This window comes from Oncorhynchus gorbuscha, linkage group LG04 (genome assembly GCF_021184085.1).
Source record: "Oncorhynchus gorbuscha isolate QuinsamMale2020 ecotype Even-year linkage group LG04, OgorEven_v1.0, whole genome shotgun sequence".
NCBI classification, from domain to species: Eukaryota; Metazoa; Chordata; class Actinopteri; order Salmoniformes; family Salmonidae; genus Oncorhynchus; species Oncorhynchus gorbuscha.
This window is the reverse complement of record NC_060176.1, coordinates 64194046-64210005: the sequence shown is the minus strand read 5'-3', so window position 1 is coordinate 64210005 and position 15960 is coordinate 64194046. Positions and strand designations below refer to the sequence as shown.

General features: G+C 43.2%; 1 protein-coding gene across 1 annotated transcript; it reads left to right on the top strand.

The window, feature by feature from the left end:
• The first annotated feature begins 299 nt into the window (after positions 1–299).
• Positions 300–15804, top strand: LOC124034501 (mothers against decapentaplegic homolog 2-like). The gene is given in 12 exon segments (XM_046347775.1): positions 300–684; positions 1627–2027; positions 3912–4001; positions 4280–4473; positions 4698–4832; positions 4931–5005; positions 5157–5210; positions 5559–5650; positions 5652–5772; positions 5931–6068; positions 13110–13254; positions 13588–15804. Coding segments are annotated over 11 exon segments (1395 nt in total). The 5' UTR covers positions 300–684; positions 1627–1800; the 3' UTR covers positions 13712–15804.
• The last annotated feature ends 156 nt before the right edge of the window (positions 15805–15960 follow it).

Here is a 15960-nt window from a genome sequence, read left to right as displayed (position 1 = left end):
GATTGGTGATTATTTCAAGTGAGTAATTAAATATACATCGGCCTCGGTTGCTACTGTGAAACAAAAACGTAACATACATTTTCTCATCAACCTTGTTGTGAAAAAGTAGCCTCGCCTGGATTTTTACATGGAATCGTATCATTGTTCCTGTGGGCCCAATTGCGCATAATTTCTTAACAAATTAGAGGATACCACTTCCTGTTATAGTTCACCCAATATGTCTTTCCTCACTTCTAGTCTTTATGGCGTATGAGAAAGGATTAACGGCTATAACAAATTCTACAAAAAAATAACAATGGAGTGCTAGTTCCTCCCCGACAATGACAGATTGTAAAACAAACCATGCTGTCAAATAAACAATAGAGATTGACATTGCTGGCGACCAATCCGTTCTACAAAAGTAATATGATTGTCTTGTTTTATCCAATTAGGTGATAAGAGGAGGGAATAAGATTCTGAATGCAGCTAGCCAGCTAGGGTGTGTTTCTTGTTCAGGTCTTGATAGCTTGTGAAGCTAAACAGCTAGCTAGTTATCAGATTTGAAAAAATTCTAAATATTTTCGTCGAAATAGCGGCTACATTTATCGTTTTTTTTTAACGGTAGCCCTTTGTTTTTGAGGAGTTTCCCACTTTGTCTTTTGCACATCTTTACACAGAGAAGAGCTCGTGAGATTCATCATCAGGGTAATGCAATGCTTTTAATTTTCCCTCGACTTTGATGTTGTTAGCTAACGACAGCTAGCAAGCTAACGTTAGCCTGTTTTAAAAAAATATGGGCTAGCTAACGTTAGTTGGCTTATTTATCACTTCTAGTGTTAACATAAAATAAACACGATTGTTATTGTAACTGGCAATGATGGCGCTGTATGTCTCAATCAAACCATCGTTTCGTTGTAAGTTAGCTAACCAGTCATTTAGCTGTATTGAAATCCTGAGTTAGGTGGCTAACGTTAGCTAGCTACAGTAATTGTTGTTTTCACAACAAAAGGTATTGACGATAACGTAATCCCACCATACGAGTCATGTACTCAATAATTTCTGCAGCCTTACATGGCTTGCTACCTTATGAGTAAATAATTGCAAACTTAACTAACTTAAATAGTAGATTTGTACTGCTGATAAAATGCATATCATCAACCAACCGGCCTGAAAGTATCTGCTAGCTATGGAGTTAACTACCCCCTTAGCCGATGTAGCTAGCTTGGTACTAACTGCAATATATACACTAACGAACAATGGAGTTTATCAATTGAACAGTATATCACGGTAGATAGCTAACCACCTTTTTATAATGAAGATGTGGTGTTATACAGCATCCACCAACACTGGTATGAAATGTTTGTTTTGTGGCTATATGTCTATTCGCAAACAATGGTATGTTATGTTTACTTGCTGCTAGTGATTCAGTCCACTGAGTGTTCAAGTCGCCTCTATTATTAGATATATTATGTAACTACAGTTGTTGCTAATGAAATTATATGATGGTGGGATTTATCTAACAAGTTTTTCAAGACCACTCATTCAATTTAAAATGCATCCATCACACAATTGAATGCACTCGTCATCACATTTTTATTTATTTAGACATTGATTACTAAATTCCTGTGTTTGATTTTACCTCCTCAGGTGTCTCATCTCTTTTGCACATATCCAGTTCCTCCTCACTCCAGCCCTGTGATTCCTCACGAAACAGAGGGACCACACCAGAGAAAGGGCTAAACTGTGCATCCCTTCCTCCAGGTCCCCTCTGCCTCAGTGTGTGTTTGAGTTCTCTCAAGACTCCTCCTCGCTACAACCAAAATGTCCTCCATCTTGCCTTTCACGCCTCCGGTAGTTAAGAGGCTCCTGGGGTGGAAGAAGTCAGCCAGTGGCGCCGGGGGTGGAGAGCAGAATGGCCAGGAGGAGAAGTGGTGTGAGAAGGCTGTCAAGAGCCTGGTGAAGAAGCTGAAGAAGACTGGACAGCTGGACGAGCTGGAGAAGGCCATCACCACCCAGAACTGCAACACCAAGTGTGTCACCATCCCCAGGTAAGTAACCATAGCCCCATGCCAGGTAACAGAGCTGGGGTTTGCCTATAGTCATTGTATGGTTCTATAGAATTAACAGTTGACCATTCATCAGAAACCTACAGGTAACTGCCAAATGAAATGCATTTACAAAGTCAGCCCAATTCCACTAACATTATGGCTGTATTTGCAAAGGCAGCCCAATTCTTTTTCACTGATTGGTCTTTTGACCAATAACATCAATCTTTTTCAGATACAATCTGATTGTTCAAAAGACCAGTTAGTGAAATAAATATCAGAATTGGGCTGCCTTCTACAAGTGTCTGGAACTCTATTGGAGGGATACGACACAATTCTTCCATGAGAAATTCCGTAATTTGGTGTTTTATTGGTGGTGGAAAACCCTGTCTCAGGTTGCACTCCATAATTTTCCATAGGTGTTCAATTGGGGTCAGATCTGGTGACTGACACACTCTCACCCTTTAAACACTCCTTTGAGATCCCCTCTCACAGATGTCTTCTAGCAATGGTAGCCAACATAATACGCAACAGGGCATTTTTACACATGACCCTTAGCATGATGGGATGTTACTTGCATAATTCATTCAGGGACCACACCTGTGTGGAAGCCCCTGCTTTCAATATACTTTGTATCCCTCGTTTATGCAAATGTTTCCTTTTATTTTGGCAGTTTCCTGTATGTTTTCTGGAGATTATTATTTAGTATCGGGTAACCCTCTTGTCGCCTCATGTTTTCTTAAACAGCATGTAACATACAAGATCCCAATACATAGAGATCTTAGCAACTCCCAAATTCTTTTACATTTTATAGGCTTCTACTTTCTAACACTGACTCTCAGAAATGGCGCAACAGTTTGTTTTGTAAACACTGACTTAGCCTCCCGCTATGTACTTGTATCACATTTGTCTGAGGGTGTAGGGTGAGAACATTCCTTATCAGCCAGTTAACCTTGATGTCCTAGAGTAGAACATGTTCTCTGGGAAATGTTGTGTGCTGTAAAATACCTATTTGTTCAATATTGACTAGCTATGAACAGTTCAGATGTCTAGTATGTTTATTAGACACTGAGTAAATTTGTATAGAGCTTTTTGACAGATGGAATAAATATATTGTGTAGGCCTATAATTGATGGTCTTGCAAAGAAATGAAAGTTTAATGTTATTTGCCAATCTACATGTCATGCATATATATATTAGAGTGATGTTTAGAACCTATTCCAGCTTTTAGAACACAGTATATAGGCCTAGCCAATAGTTTAGATTCAGTCCCACTTCAGAGGTAGGCTATATTAGCTCTGAGTTCTAAAGTCAGGATATTGTATGAGCAGCAACTATCACGTCATATTTCCCCATTTCATTTTTATTTGATTTCTAGAGTTGTTTATTTTTATCATTCCTTTCTATGTGTCCATTACAATCACAAATTTAAATATAGAGGGTAGTTAATTGGAAATGTACTTTTTTCCAAGATTGCTCCCTCCTTTCCTTTTATTCCCATTTTGTGTCTTCTGTGTTTACTTCAATGTCTCAAGATAAGTCAATTGCTTGCGACCTACACAGCTGTGGTGGAAATGTTTCAGTTGTTCCGAAAATTTGATATGCCACAGTAGAAATGTTTTTTTTGTCTCGCATAATGTTTGTTTGTGTATACTACTGTACTCCCATCTTATGCTGTTGTTTTTCTTTATTCTGTCAAAAGGCTTCTCTTATTTGACGGTTATTTTTTTCAGTTCCAGACTGAAAGAATTAAATACCCGATTGAAAATGACTCTAATAAAAGATGCCTTTTAATGTTTACATTACCCATACTGGTATTTCTGAATGACTCATGCCCCATGTTTATCATTTTGTTTTTGTTTTGTTGTTTGGTTTTTCTGTGCACAGCAATTGCTCTGAAATATGGGGACTGAGTACACCAAATACGATAGAACAGTGGGATACCTCAGGCCTATACAGCTACCCTGACCAAACCAGGTGACTATCCTCAACTGTCCTATGCTACATACTGTTGTACAACCTTGATGTGGGAAGTAATCATTCCAGGGGGGTGAGGGACATTGAGAGCACAAATTCTATTCATCCCTCTATCATTCTCATTTCATCATACCCCACCTCCCCTCTCCACACCCCCACCTTTTTGTTTTGCTGGCCACATGCATCTCCTTCTCTTACTCCTATCGATTCCTCCCCCTTTTCTTCCTTTCCTCGCACTCACTTTTCACAACTATTTCTTCCATTGCCTGTCCTGTCAGATCCCTGGATGGGCGCCTGCAGGTCTCGCACAGAAAGGGTCTTCCTCATGTCATCTACTGCCGCTTGTGGCGATGGCCTGACCTGCACAGCCACCATGAGCTGCGTGCCATCGAGGCCTGTGAGTACGCCTTCCACCTCAAGAAGGATGAGGTCTGCATCAACCCCTACCACTACCAGAGGGTGGAGACCCCAGGTAGGTTGTCATTTGAACCACTAGTGTGTGTGTGCTGACTTTTGGGTGCCATCAAAGCCCATGTTGACAGCTAGTTGTGACATTCTTATTTCTGAACATGAAAAAAGATTTGTATGAGAGGCTAAAAGTGGTGTTAGTATAATCTTCAACTATGTTTTGTAAAGATGTCACTACTTTTGAATTTGGTTTGGCATTGAAGAATATTTTCTCCACCTTTCCTCTAGTTCTGCCACCTGTCCTTGTGCCAAGACACTCGGAAATTCTGACAGAACTGCCCCCATTGGATGACTACACTCATTCCATACCTGAGAACACAAACTTTCCTGCAGGGATCGAGCCTCCAAATAACTACATACCAGGTTTGTGTATCTATCATGAGTTGATATGCAAATGGTATTCATGATAACGAGGTATCCATTTCAGCTCATCAGTATTTTTCCCTCCCCTGTTACTATAGAAACGCCACCACCTGGATACATAAGTGAGGACGGGGAAGCCAGTGATCAACCGATGAATCAAAGTATGGACACAGGTATATTCCACTTACCTCAAATAAGAAGTTCTAACATAAAAGAAAAATGTTTGCCAAGTTTACATTTGTTGATTAAAATATCTTGGTAGATTCTTTGCACAAATAAATCTGACCATGCAATTTTATAATTTCCTGTTTTCTCCCATGTTAGGTTCTCCTGCTGATTTGTCCCCTGGCACCCTCTCACCTGTCAATCATAGCATGGGTAAGAAGAATTGTCTTTTTAGACCTGCTCGACGTCTGAAGAACCAGTAATTGATCATCTGAACAAATTTGACTAAACTCATTGGCTGCATTTACACAGGCAGCCCAATTCTGATATTTCTTGTTTTGTTACTAATTGGTCTTTTGACCAATGAGACCAGCTCTGAAAAAGACATGATGAAAAAAATGTGATTTGTCAGAAGACCAATTAGTGGGAAAAATATCAGAATTTGGGGTGCCTGTGTACAATTTAAATAGCCCAGTACCCACTCTGGAGATCATTGGTCTATGCCTGTCAACCTGTGTAGTTGTCTTTCATCCTGACATCTCACCCCCCCCCCCCCCCCAGACCTGCAGCCGGTGACCTACTCTGAGCCTGCGTTCTGGTGCTCTATAGCTTACTATGAGCTGAACCAGCGTGTTGGAGAGACCTTCCACGCCTTCGCAGCCCTCTCTGACCGTTGACGGTTTTACAGACCCTTCCAACTCAGAGCGTTTCTGTCTGGGCCTGCTCTCCAACGTCAACAGGAACGCCACTGTTGAGATGACCAGGAGGCATATAGGTACAACAGGGGCTATGTCACAAACGGGATACTATTTCCTTTATAGCGCATGACTTTTGAAGGCTTTGGCTAAAATTAATAGGGTGCCAATTCAGATTTGCCCAGGAACAGAGATGTTTTGTAGCAGAAATACTGCTAATTGTCTACTATTTCCACAGGACGAGGAGTCAGGCTGTATTATATTGGTGGTGAGGTGTTTGCTGAGTGTCTCAGTGATAGCGCCATCTTTGTTCAAAGTCCAAACTGCAACCAGCGGTATGGGTGGCACCCAGCAACCGTGTGCAAAATTCCTCCAGGTAATTTAGCCAAACACAATTTGTTTAATATTCCATGTGTTCCTATAATCATTACTTAGTATTAAATGTTTTTCGCTTTTAGATTCCATATTTAGTCAGTCTAACTACTTGTTTCTACAGCCAACATAAAACTGATATCAGGGTGGTTCTGCAGTCCATACAAGATGCCCAGTAGGAATGGGCATGGTTATTCGAATATCCGAACGGACGTTAGTATTCAAATACTTGAGTGTGGTGAGAAGGAGCTCCGCGGACCCTTAGTGTCCGGAAGTTTTTTAGCCATTTATTGTTGTCATAGCGATATGTAGAGTTGCTATTTTCTAAAGTTATCTCGTCAATTAACTTGTGACATTCCTGGATTACTCATTATACACCATATAGATCAAATCAAATTGTATTTGTCACATACACATGGTTAGCAGATGTTAATGCGAGTGTAGCGAAATGCTTGTGCTTCTAGTTCCGACAATGCAGTAATAACCAACAAGTAATCTAGCTAACAATTCCAAAACTACTACCTTATAGACACAAGGGTAAGGGGATAAAGAATATGTACATAAAGATATGAATGAGTGATGGTACAGAGCGGCATAGGCAAGATACAGTAGATCTTTTAAAATGAGGTGGACATTACTTCAAATGACTGGTTTTGAAGTCTGACGGATGAATCTGGGTTTGACGGATGAATCTGGGTTTGGCGGATGCCAGGAAAACGCTACCTGTCCCAATGCATACTGCCAACTGTAAAGGTTGGTGGAGGAGGAATAATGCTCTGGGGCTGTTTTTCAATAAAAGTAAAACCTTTTTTTTTTAAGTCACACAATAAAATACCTACAGAGGCTAAATACATGCGGTACCGAGTCAAATGTGCGGGCATACAGGTCAATTGAGGTAATTTTTACAGGCTGTGACTTGGGTGAATGGAGTGACACTTTTTGGGCCACGTGTTGGTCCTGGATGTCAGTTAGCTTGGCCCCAGTGATATACTGGGCCATACGCCCTACCTTCTGTAGTTCCTCACGGACAGATGCTGAGCAATTGCCATACCAGGCGGTGATGAACTGGTCAGGATGGTGCAGCTGTATAACTTTTTGAGGATCTGGGAACCCAGGTCAAATATTTTCAGTCTCCTGAGGGTGATGGACATTGTCGTGCCCTATTCACGGCTTTCTTGGTGTGTTTGGACAATGTAATGAACTTCGTCTGTTGTTTGTAGAGAGTCAGACCGAAATGCAGCGTGTAGGTTACTCATGACTTTTAATGAAGAATAATGCGGTACATGAAATAACTGAAAATACAAAAACAACAAACGAGTGAAACTAATACAGCCTATCTGGTGACTAACACGAAGACAGGTACAATCACCCACGAAATACAACGCGCTCTCAGGCTGCCTAAATACGGTTCCCAATCTGAGACAACGAGAATCAGCTGACTCCAATTAGGAATCGCCTCAGGCAGCCAAGCCTAACTAGACACACCCCTAATAATACACACTCACAATTAATACAAACCCCAATACGAAATACAACATATAAACCCATGTCACACCCTGGCCTACCCAAACATATAACAAAAACACAAGATACAATGACCAAGGCGTGACAGAACCCCCCCCCTAAGGTGCGGACTCCGGGACGCACCTCAAGAGCATAGGGAGGGTCCGGGTGGGCGTCTGTCCATGGTGGCGGTTCTGGCTCGGGACGTGGACCCCACTCCATAAATGTCCTAGTTCCTCCCCTTCGCGTCCTAGGATAATCCACCTTCTCCGCCGACCATGGCCTAATAGTCCTCACCCTGATCCCCACATAACCGAGGGGCAGCTCGGGACCGAGGGGCAGCTCGGGACCGAGGGGCAGCTCGGGACAGAGGGGCAGCTCGGGACAGAGGGGCAGCTCGGGACAGAGGGGCAGCTCGGGACAGAGGGGCAGCTCGGGACAGAGAGGAAGCCTAGTACTGAAAGGAAGCTCAGTACTGAGAGGAAGCTCAGGCAGGTAGTAGGCTCCGGTAAATCCTGGCTGGCTGGTGGACCTGGATGATTCAGGTTGTCTGGCCGATCTAGAAGATCCTGGCAGACTGGCACTTCTGGCGGATCCTGGCAGACTGGCACTTCTGGCGGATCCTGGCAGACTGGTGACGCTGGGCCGACTGGCGGCGCTGGGCAGACAGGAGACTCCGGCAGCGCAGGAGAGGAGAAAGGCTCTGGCTGAGCTGAACAGGCGGGAGACTCCAACAGTGCAGGAGAGGAGAAAAGCTCTGGTTGCGCTGAACAGGCGAGGCGCACTGGACGCGCTGGGCCGACTGGTAGCACTGGTGGCGCTGGACAGACAGGAGACTCCGGCAGCGCAAGAGAGGAGAAAGGCTCTGGCTGCGCTAAACAGGCGGGAGACTCCGATAGCGCAGGAGAAGAGAACAGCTCTGGTTGCGCTAAACAAGCGGGAGACTCCGGCAGCGCAGGAGGGGAGAAAAGCACTGGCTGCGCTGAACAGGCGAGGCGCACTAGAGGCCTGGTGCGTGGTGCTGGAACTAGTGGTACTGGCGCGAGGACACGCAAAGGAAGCGTGGTGCGGGGAGCTGCTACCGGAGGACTGGTGTGTAGAGGTGGCTCTGGATAGACCGGACCGTGCAGGCGCACTGGAGCTCTAGAGCACCGAGCCTGCCCAAGCTTACCTGGCTCGATGCCCACTCTAGCCCGGCCAATAGGAAGGGCTGGTATGTGTCGCAGCTGGCTCTGCACCCGCACTGGAAACACCGTGCGCTCCATAGCATAACACGGTGCCTGCCCGGTCTCTCTAGCCCAACGGTGAGCACAGGGAGTATGCGCAGGTTTCCTACCTGGCATAACTATTCTCCCTTTTAGCTCCCACCCAATATTTTTTTGGGGGTGACTTTCCGGTTTCCAACCGCGTCGCCGTGCTGCCTCCTCATACATGCGCCTCTCCGCTTTAGCTGCCTCTATTTCCTCCTTGGGACGGCGATATTCTCCCGGCTGCTCCCAGGGTCCTTGACCGTCTAATTCCTCCTCCCATGTCCAAATCTCCAAATGATGCATTCTCTCCCATTGCAACTGCTCTTCACGATTAACAGGGAGAGTAGGCTCAGGTCTGTTTCCTGACTCAGCCACTCTCTCTCTGCGCTTTCCCCTGTTACCTTCAGTTTTCGCTCTGTATAGCAATGCTTTCCTTCTCGATTCCATACGTGTATAGCCCTCTTCGCATTGCTGTAGGGAATCCCAGGCGGGCTCCTACACTCGCTCTGGGTCGGCCGCCCACCTGTCGATTTCTTCCCACGTCGTATAATCCCTGCTTCTGCCATCCATAGCGTCCTCCTTTAGATCCTGCCAGTTCACACGCTGCTCGGTCTGTGAATGGTGGTGGGTGATTCTGTAATGAACTTCGTCTGTTGTTTGTAGAGAGTCAGACCGAAATGCAGCGTGTAGGTTACTCATGACTTTTAATGAAGAATAATGCGGTACATGAAATAACTGAAAATACAAAAACAACAAACGAGTGAAACTAATACAGCCTATCTGGTGACTAACACGAAGACAGGTACAATCACCCACGAAATACAACGCGCTCTCAGGCTGCCTAAATACGGTTCCCAATCCGAGACAACGAGAATCAGCTGACTCCAATTAGGAATCGCCTCAGGCAGCCAAGCCTAACTAGACACACCCCTAATAATACACACTCCCAATTAATACAAACCCCAATACGAAATACAACATATAAATCCATGTCACACCCTGGCCTACCCAAACATATAACAAAAACACAAGATACAATGACCAAGGCGTGACAGACAATGATAGTTTGTTTATGATGTGTACACCAAGGAACTTGAAATTCTCGATCCGCTCCACTACAGCCCCCTTGATGTATGAGGGCATTTTCAGCCCTCTTTTTCCTATAGTCCATGTCCACAATCACTCCTTTGTCTGGCTCACGTTGAGGGAGAGGTTGTTGTCCTGGAACCACACTGTCAGGTCTCTGCCTATAGGGAGGAGGTCAGTCTCATCGTTGTCGATCAGGCCTACCACCGTTGTGTCATCAGCAAACTTATTGATGGTGTTGAAGTCATGCTTGGCCACGCAGTCATGGGGGAACGGGGTACAGGAGGGGGAGTAAGCACCCTCTCCTGAGGGGCCCCCATGTTTAGGATCAGTGTGGCAGATGTTGTTGACTACCCTTATCACCTGGGTGGCGTCGGGAACTCCAGGATCCAGTTGCAGATGAAGGTGATTAGTCCCAGCGTCCTTAGCATAGTCATGAGTTTTGTGGGCACTATGGAGTTGAATGCTGAGCTGTAGTCAATGAACAGCATTCTCACATGGTGTTCCTTTTGTTCAGGTGGGAAAGGGCAGTGTGGAGTGCGATTTGCGATTGAGTCATCTGTGGATCTATTGGGGCGGTATGCCAATTGGACGGTCTAGGGTTTCCGGAATGATGATGTTGATGTGAGCCATGACCAGCCTTTAAAAGCACTTCATGGCTACTGACGTGCTACGGGGTGGTAGTCATTTAGGCAGGTTACCTTAGTTTTCTTGGGCACAGGGACTATGGTGGTCTGCTTGAAACATGTTGGTATTACAGAATCGGTCAGGGAGAGGTTGAAAATGTCAGTGAACACACTTGCCTGTTGTTCCGTGCATGCTCTGATTTACACGTCCTGGTAATCCATCTGGCCCCGCGGCCTTGTGAATGTTGACCTGTTTAAAGATCTTGCTCACATCAGCTACGGAGTGTGTGATCACAGTCGTCCGGAACAGCTAGTGCTCTCCTGCATGCTTCAGTGTTGCAAGCTTAAAAGCCTCCGGTAGGCTTCCTTCACTGGGCAGACCGCGGCCAGGATTCCCTTTGTAGTCCATAATAGTTTGCAAGCCCTGCCACATCCGACGAGCGTGGAACCCGGGGTACTCTGTAACGGTTTTCAAGTCACCATTGTTCTCATGGTGAAGTCTCTGGGCGGCTTCCTTCCCCTCCTGCAACTAAGTTAGGAAAGACACCTGTATCTTTGTATTAACTGGGTGTACAACATCCAAAGTGTAATGACTTCACCATGCTCAAAGGGATATTGAATATCTGCTTCTTCTTTTTTTTACCTCCCTCGTCTTTGTGATTGAATCTGTGTTTGAAATTCACTCCTCGACTAAGGGACATTACTCCACACACACAGATAATTGTACAGAGACGAGGTAGTCGTAAAAAAAACATGTTAAACACTTATTGCACACAGTGAGTCCGTGCAACTTATTATGTGACCTGTTAAGCTAATTCTTACTCCTGAACTTATTCAGGCTTGTCATAACAAAGGGGGTTGAATACTTATTGATTCAAGACGTTTCATATTTTCATTTTTAATTAATTTGTACGAATTTAGAAAAGTAATTCCACTTTGACATTATGGGGTATTGTGTGTAGGCCAGTGACAAACACATCTAAATTGAATCCATTTTAAATTTCACTACAAAATGTGGAAACGGGAAAGGTGTGTGAATACTTTCTGAAGGCACTGTACAATCCCGAAATCAGCTGTAACTGTCAATAGTAAAACAAAGCTTGAAATTATGGTCGAGTGAACCTGAATTGTAGAGTGATGAGGAGTCTACTGTGTCCAGAAGAGTTCACCATTAATTTTCTGTATTCAGGGTCCACTCAGACATCGTTTTTAAGCTTCGTCTCCCTCTCATATCAAACTCACCGACCCTTTCACTGCTGCACGCATGCTGAGCGGCACCTCTCTCCCAAGTCACGCAGGCTGAGCGGCACCTCTCTCCCAAGTCACGCAGGCTGAGCGGCACCTCTCTCCCAAGTCACGCAGGCTGAGCGGCACCTCTCTCCCAAGTCACGCAGGCTGAGCGGCACCTCTCTCCCAAGTCACGCAGGCTGAGCGGCACCTCTCTCCCAAGTCACGCAGGCTGAGCGGCACCTCTCTCCCAAGTCGGCACCTCTCTCCCGCAGGCTGAGCGGCACCTCTCTCCCAAGTCACGCAGGCTGAGCGGCACCTCTCTCCCAAGTCACGCAGGCTGAGCGGCACCTCTCTCCCAAGTCACGCAGGCTGAGCGGCACCTCTCTCCCAAGTCACGCAGGCTGAGCGGCACCTCTCTCCCAAGTCACGCAGGCTGAGCGGCACCTCTCTCCCAAGTTTCAACTTTTAAAAAAATGTTTTTATAGTCAAAATAAATATCTGAACAAAATGTATTATTTGCAGTGATGGAAAAAGTACACAATTGTCATACTTGAGTAAAAATATAGATTCCTTTTTAATAGAAAGTTACTCAAACAAAAGTCACCCTGTAAAAAAACTACTTGAGTAAAAGTAAGGATTTGGTTCTAAATATACTTGAGTATTAAAAGTAAAAAAAATATTTTAAAAATCCTTCTATCAAGCGAAGCAGGTGGCATTTTAAAATGTATGGATAGCCAGGGGCACACTCCAACACTCAGATATCATTTACAAAAACAAAAAAAAACATTTTATTTTATTTAACTAGGCAAGTCGGTTAAGAACAAATTCTTATTTACAATGACTGCCTACACCGGCCAAACCTGGACGAAGCTGGGCTAATTTTGCGCCGCCCAATTGACTCTCAATCACGGCTGGTTGTGATACAGCCTGGATTCAAACCGGGGTGTCTGTAGTGACGCCTCTAGGATTGAGATGCAGTGCCTTAGACTGCTGCGCCACTCGGGAACCCATAGAAAAGATGCATTTGTGTTTAGTGAGTCCGCCAGATCAGAGGCAGAAGGGATGACCATGTGTTGGATTGGTAAGTGTGTGAATTGGACCATTTTCCTGTCCTGCTAAGCATTCAAAATACAACGAGTACTTTTGGGTGTCAGGTAAAATGTATGGAGTAAAACACACTATTTTCTTTAGAAATGTGAAAAATATAAATAGTAAAGTACAGATACCCCCAAAACTACTTAAGTAGTACTTTAAAATATTTTTTACTTCAGTACTTTACACCCCTGCTTATTTGTCTAGTGAAATGATTTCTAATGCCTCAACTGACCCTCTCCTTCCAATGCCCCTCAGGTTGTAACCTGAAGATCTTCAACAACCAGGAGTTTGCTGCCCTGCTGGCCCAGTCCGTGAACCAGGGCTTTGAGGCTGTCTACCAGCTCACCAGGATGTGCACCATCCGCATGAGTTTTGTCAAAGGCTGGGGGGCTGAATACAGGCAAGCATGATGACCGACTTGTTACTTTTTATTCTTTCAGTTGTACACAATGGCATAGTTAGTAGAAGATGAATAGTCGGAGGAAGACAGTAATATTAATGTAATCATTAGCATATATTTAAAAAAACATTATAGCCTGCTAATGATCCATTTTTCTGTATTTGTAAAAACTTTGGGATGGGTATTCAAATGTGATTTGTCCCTCTTAAACAATACTTCTGTTATGGAAGAATTCAGAGAGGTTCAGGCTATTCTATGTTTTTTGGTGACATTCCTGTGCTTGCATGTTGAGTGATTTCACCAATTTGTCATTGTTGTCTTTTTGTCTACTAGACGGCAGACTGTCACGAGCACTCCCTGCTGGATTGAACTGCATTTGAATGGACCTCTCCAATGGCTGGACAAAGTGTTGACTCAGATGGGTTCCCCTTCTGTACGCTGCTCCAGTATGTCATAATGCTAGAAAATGACCCAAAACGTCGCCCACTCAAAGATCATCAAATTCTAACTTGCAAGTCCTATCATGAAAAAAAGCTGCAGAAATAATTTCTGCTATTAACATACTTCATAGTATTTGTGGCCTAGCTCCACGTCCCTGTCTAAACACACACACAACACACACACACACACACACAGCAAGACATACTTTTCAGAATAGAATTAGGCACTTTGTTACCCATCTTTGTTAAATTGCTTTCCCCCAAATCCTTAATATTAGATCTATTTGTGGTGCAAATAAAATGTATATTGATTTTTAAAGTCCAGGTATGAGTTATTGGAGGCAGTGGAAATACCAAAAAATATTCTGCAAATAGTTTCTCAGTATTGGAGAATGCTTGTATAAGTAACACAAGCGTGAATGCTAAATTAATTTTGGTTCAACTCATCCATCCATCTTTTTGGCCATGAGGTAACTTTTCTCTGGGAAACATGGACCCATCTGTTTTTGTCTGGGGAGTTAGTGTGGTTAAGAAATGAAGATGGCATTTGTCGCTTTCTCCTCGAAGGGAAATGCTCAATTATGTTTTTAAAATGTAATTGTTTAATTTACCTAATTATCTTTACCCTTTTGTCAAAATGTTTTTTTTTATTCCAGATGTGTCGTTGTAAGACACCTCTTAATGGACATATAGGAATGTTTAGCAAAAAAACTAAACAAGCTGCGAAATCAATCTGGCTGTAGTTGACATACATTTTAGCTCTGTCATTATATGGCACCTCCAATGTAATTATAGCTAGCCCGTGTTTTCATTTGGACCACACCGCCTCAGATGCAGGCTAGTGAATTCTAGGCTCTGTTAGGTTTGGATGCACCGGGCAAGGACCAGAGAATATCAGCTGTAAAATCTTTTTTTGATGTCTCACTTGGTGTCCAGGTCTCTCGAGGTGAATTGTTAAAAAGTTATTTCACTTGGAGAATGGAAGGTATCAATGAATTTCAGTCTATATTGTTTTTAGCCTATATCCCCTTTCTTTTGCTACTTTTTTGTATTCTCATGTATTTTTATATATAAATATAATTAAACTTCTGTCGTTCACTTTTTATTAAAGTTAATATTTTCAAGACTGTCTCTTTTTAAGTGACATGGTGAGCATGGATCATTAGTGGGTTTTTTTGTGTAATTTTTTTTTTAAGGTTCAACTTGAATCCAATTTAAGCCCTTGCCTTGGTAAGAAAAACACAGCCCCATGTTATGTAGACAGTTTCTGTCTCTTTAAAATAATAAACTTGGTGCATCAGAAGTACACAAATCAAAGCATAAATGCCTGTAACATGATATCTGCTTTCCTGTAATGTATGGATGGGTTATGTGACTGAGGAATGTTGTATGAACTTCTTTTGACTCATTCATCTCTTCACTCTTGAAACACATTTGATTTCTGGAAGCTGTTTGGTGCTCAGTAAAGGATAAAAAGGTCCACCATAAAACAGTGGTCAACCAAAAAAGGTGATTTATTTTTTAGCTAAATGTTACAGAAACCTGGCAGTATTCTATGTTCTTACATCACAAAAGGAAGAGAGAAATGAAACTGCACACTGGGACATATATTCTGTATTAGTGTGCATTGTATTTGTTCTTGTCTATAAAATACAGTATGTACAACAAGACTGAGCTTGCAGTCTGACATTGTCATTTTGTGGCTATTGCAAGATTTCTTTTAACATCTATTTTCTCCCATCTCCTTTATTGATGTTATTCATCTATAACCTTACGGCACTAGTGATTGTACTTTGTAAGTGCAACTAGTGAGTTTGGATTTGGGGAACTGAACCATGTGTTAGGGTCCAGTGTGGAATCCTTGTACCATTGGCCTACAATATATGAATGTGAAGAGAGTACATAACAAATCTGAAGTGGACCAGACGTACATTATACAGTAGTGTGTATTTAACCGTCTATAAAACAGTCAGTACAGTAGTTCTCTCAGTTTTACCAGTAGAGGGCGTTATTGATAGAGCAGGTTTTTTTCTGACCATATGCTTCTCAGGCGTGTGGCATATTATGCAGACTTCCTAAAACACTAATAAAGATTTTTATTCTCATGATGCCCATGTGTTTCTTTCCATCTTTATTTACATGTTTACATTTTCTCATCTACAGAAATGTAACTGTAAAGTAACTGTAAATGTAAAGGAATATGCCTTTACCTTTCTAGTAAATCAAGTGCAAATGAAGGAGATATTGAGGTGTTATTAACGGAGGT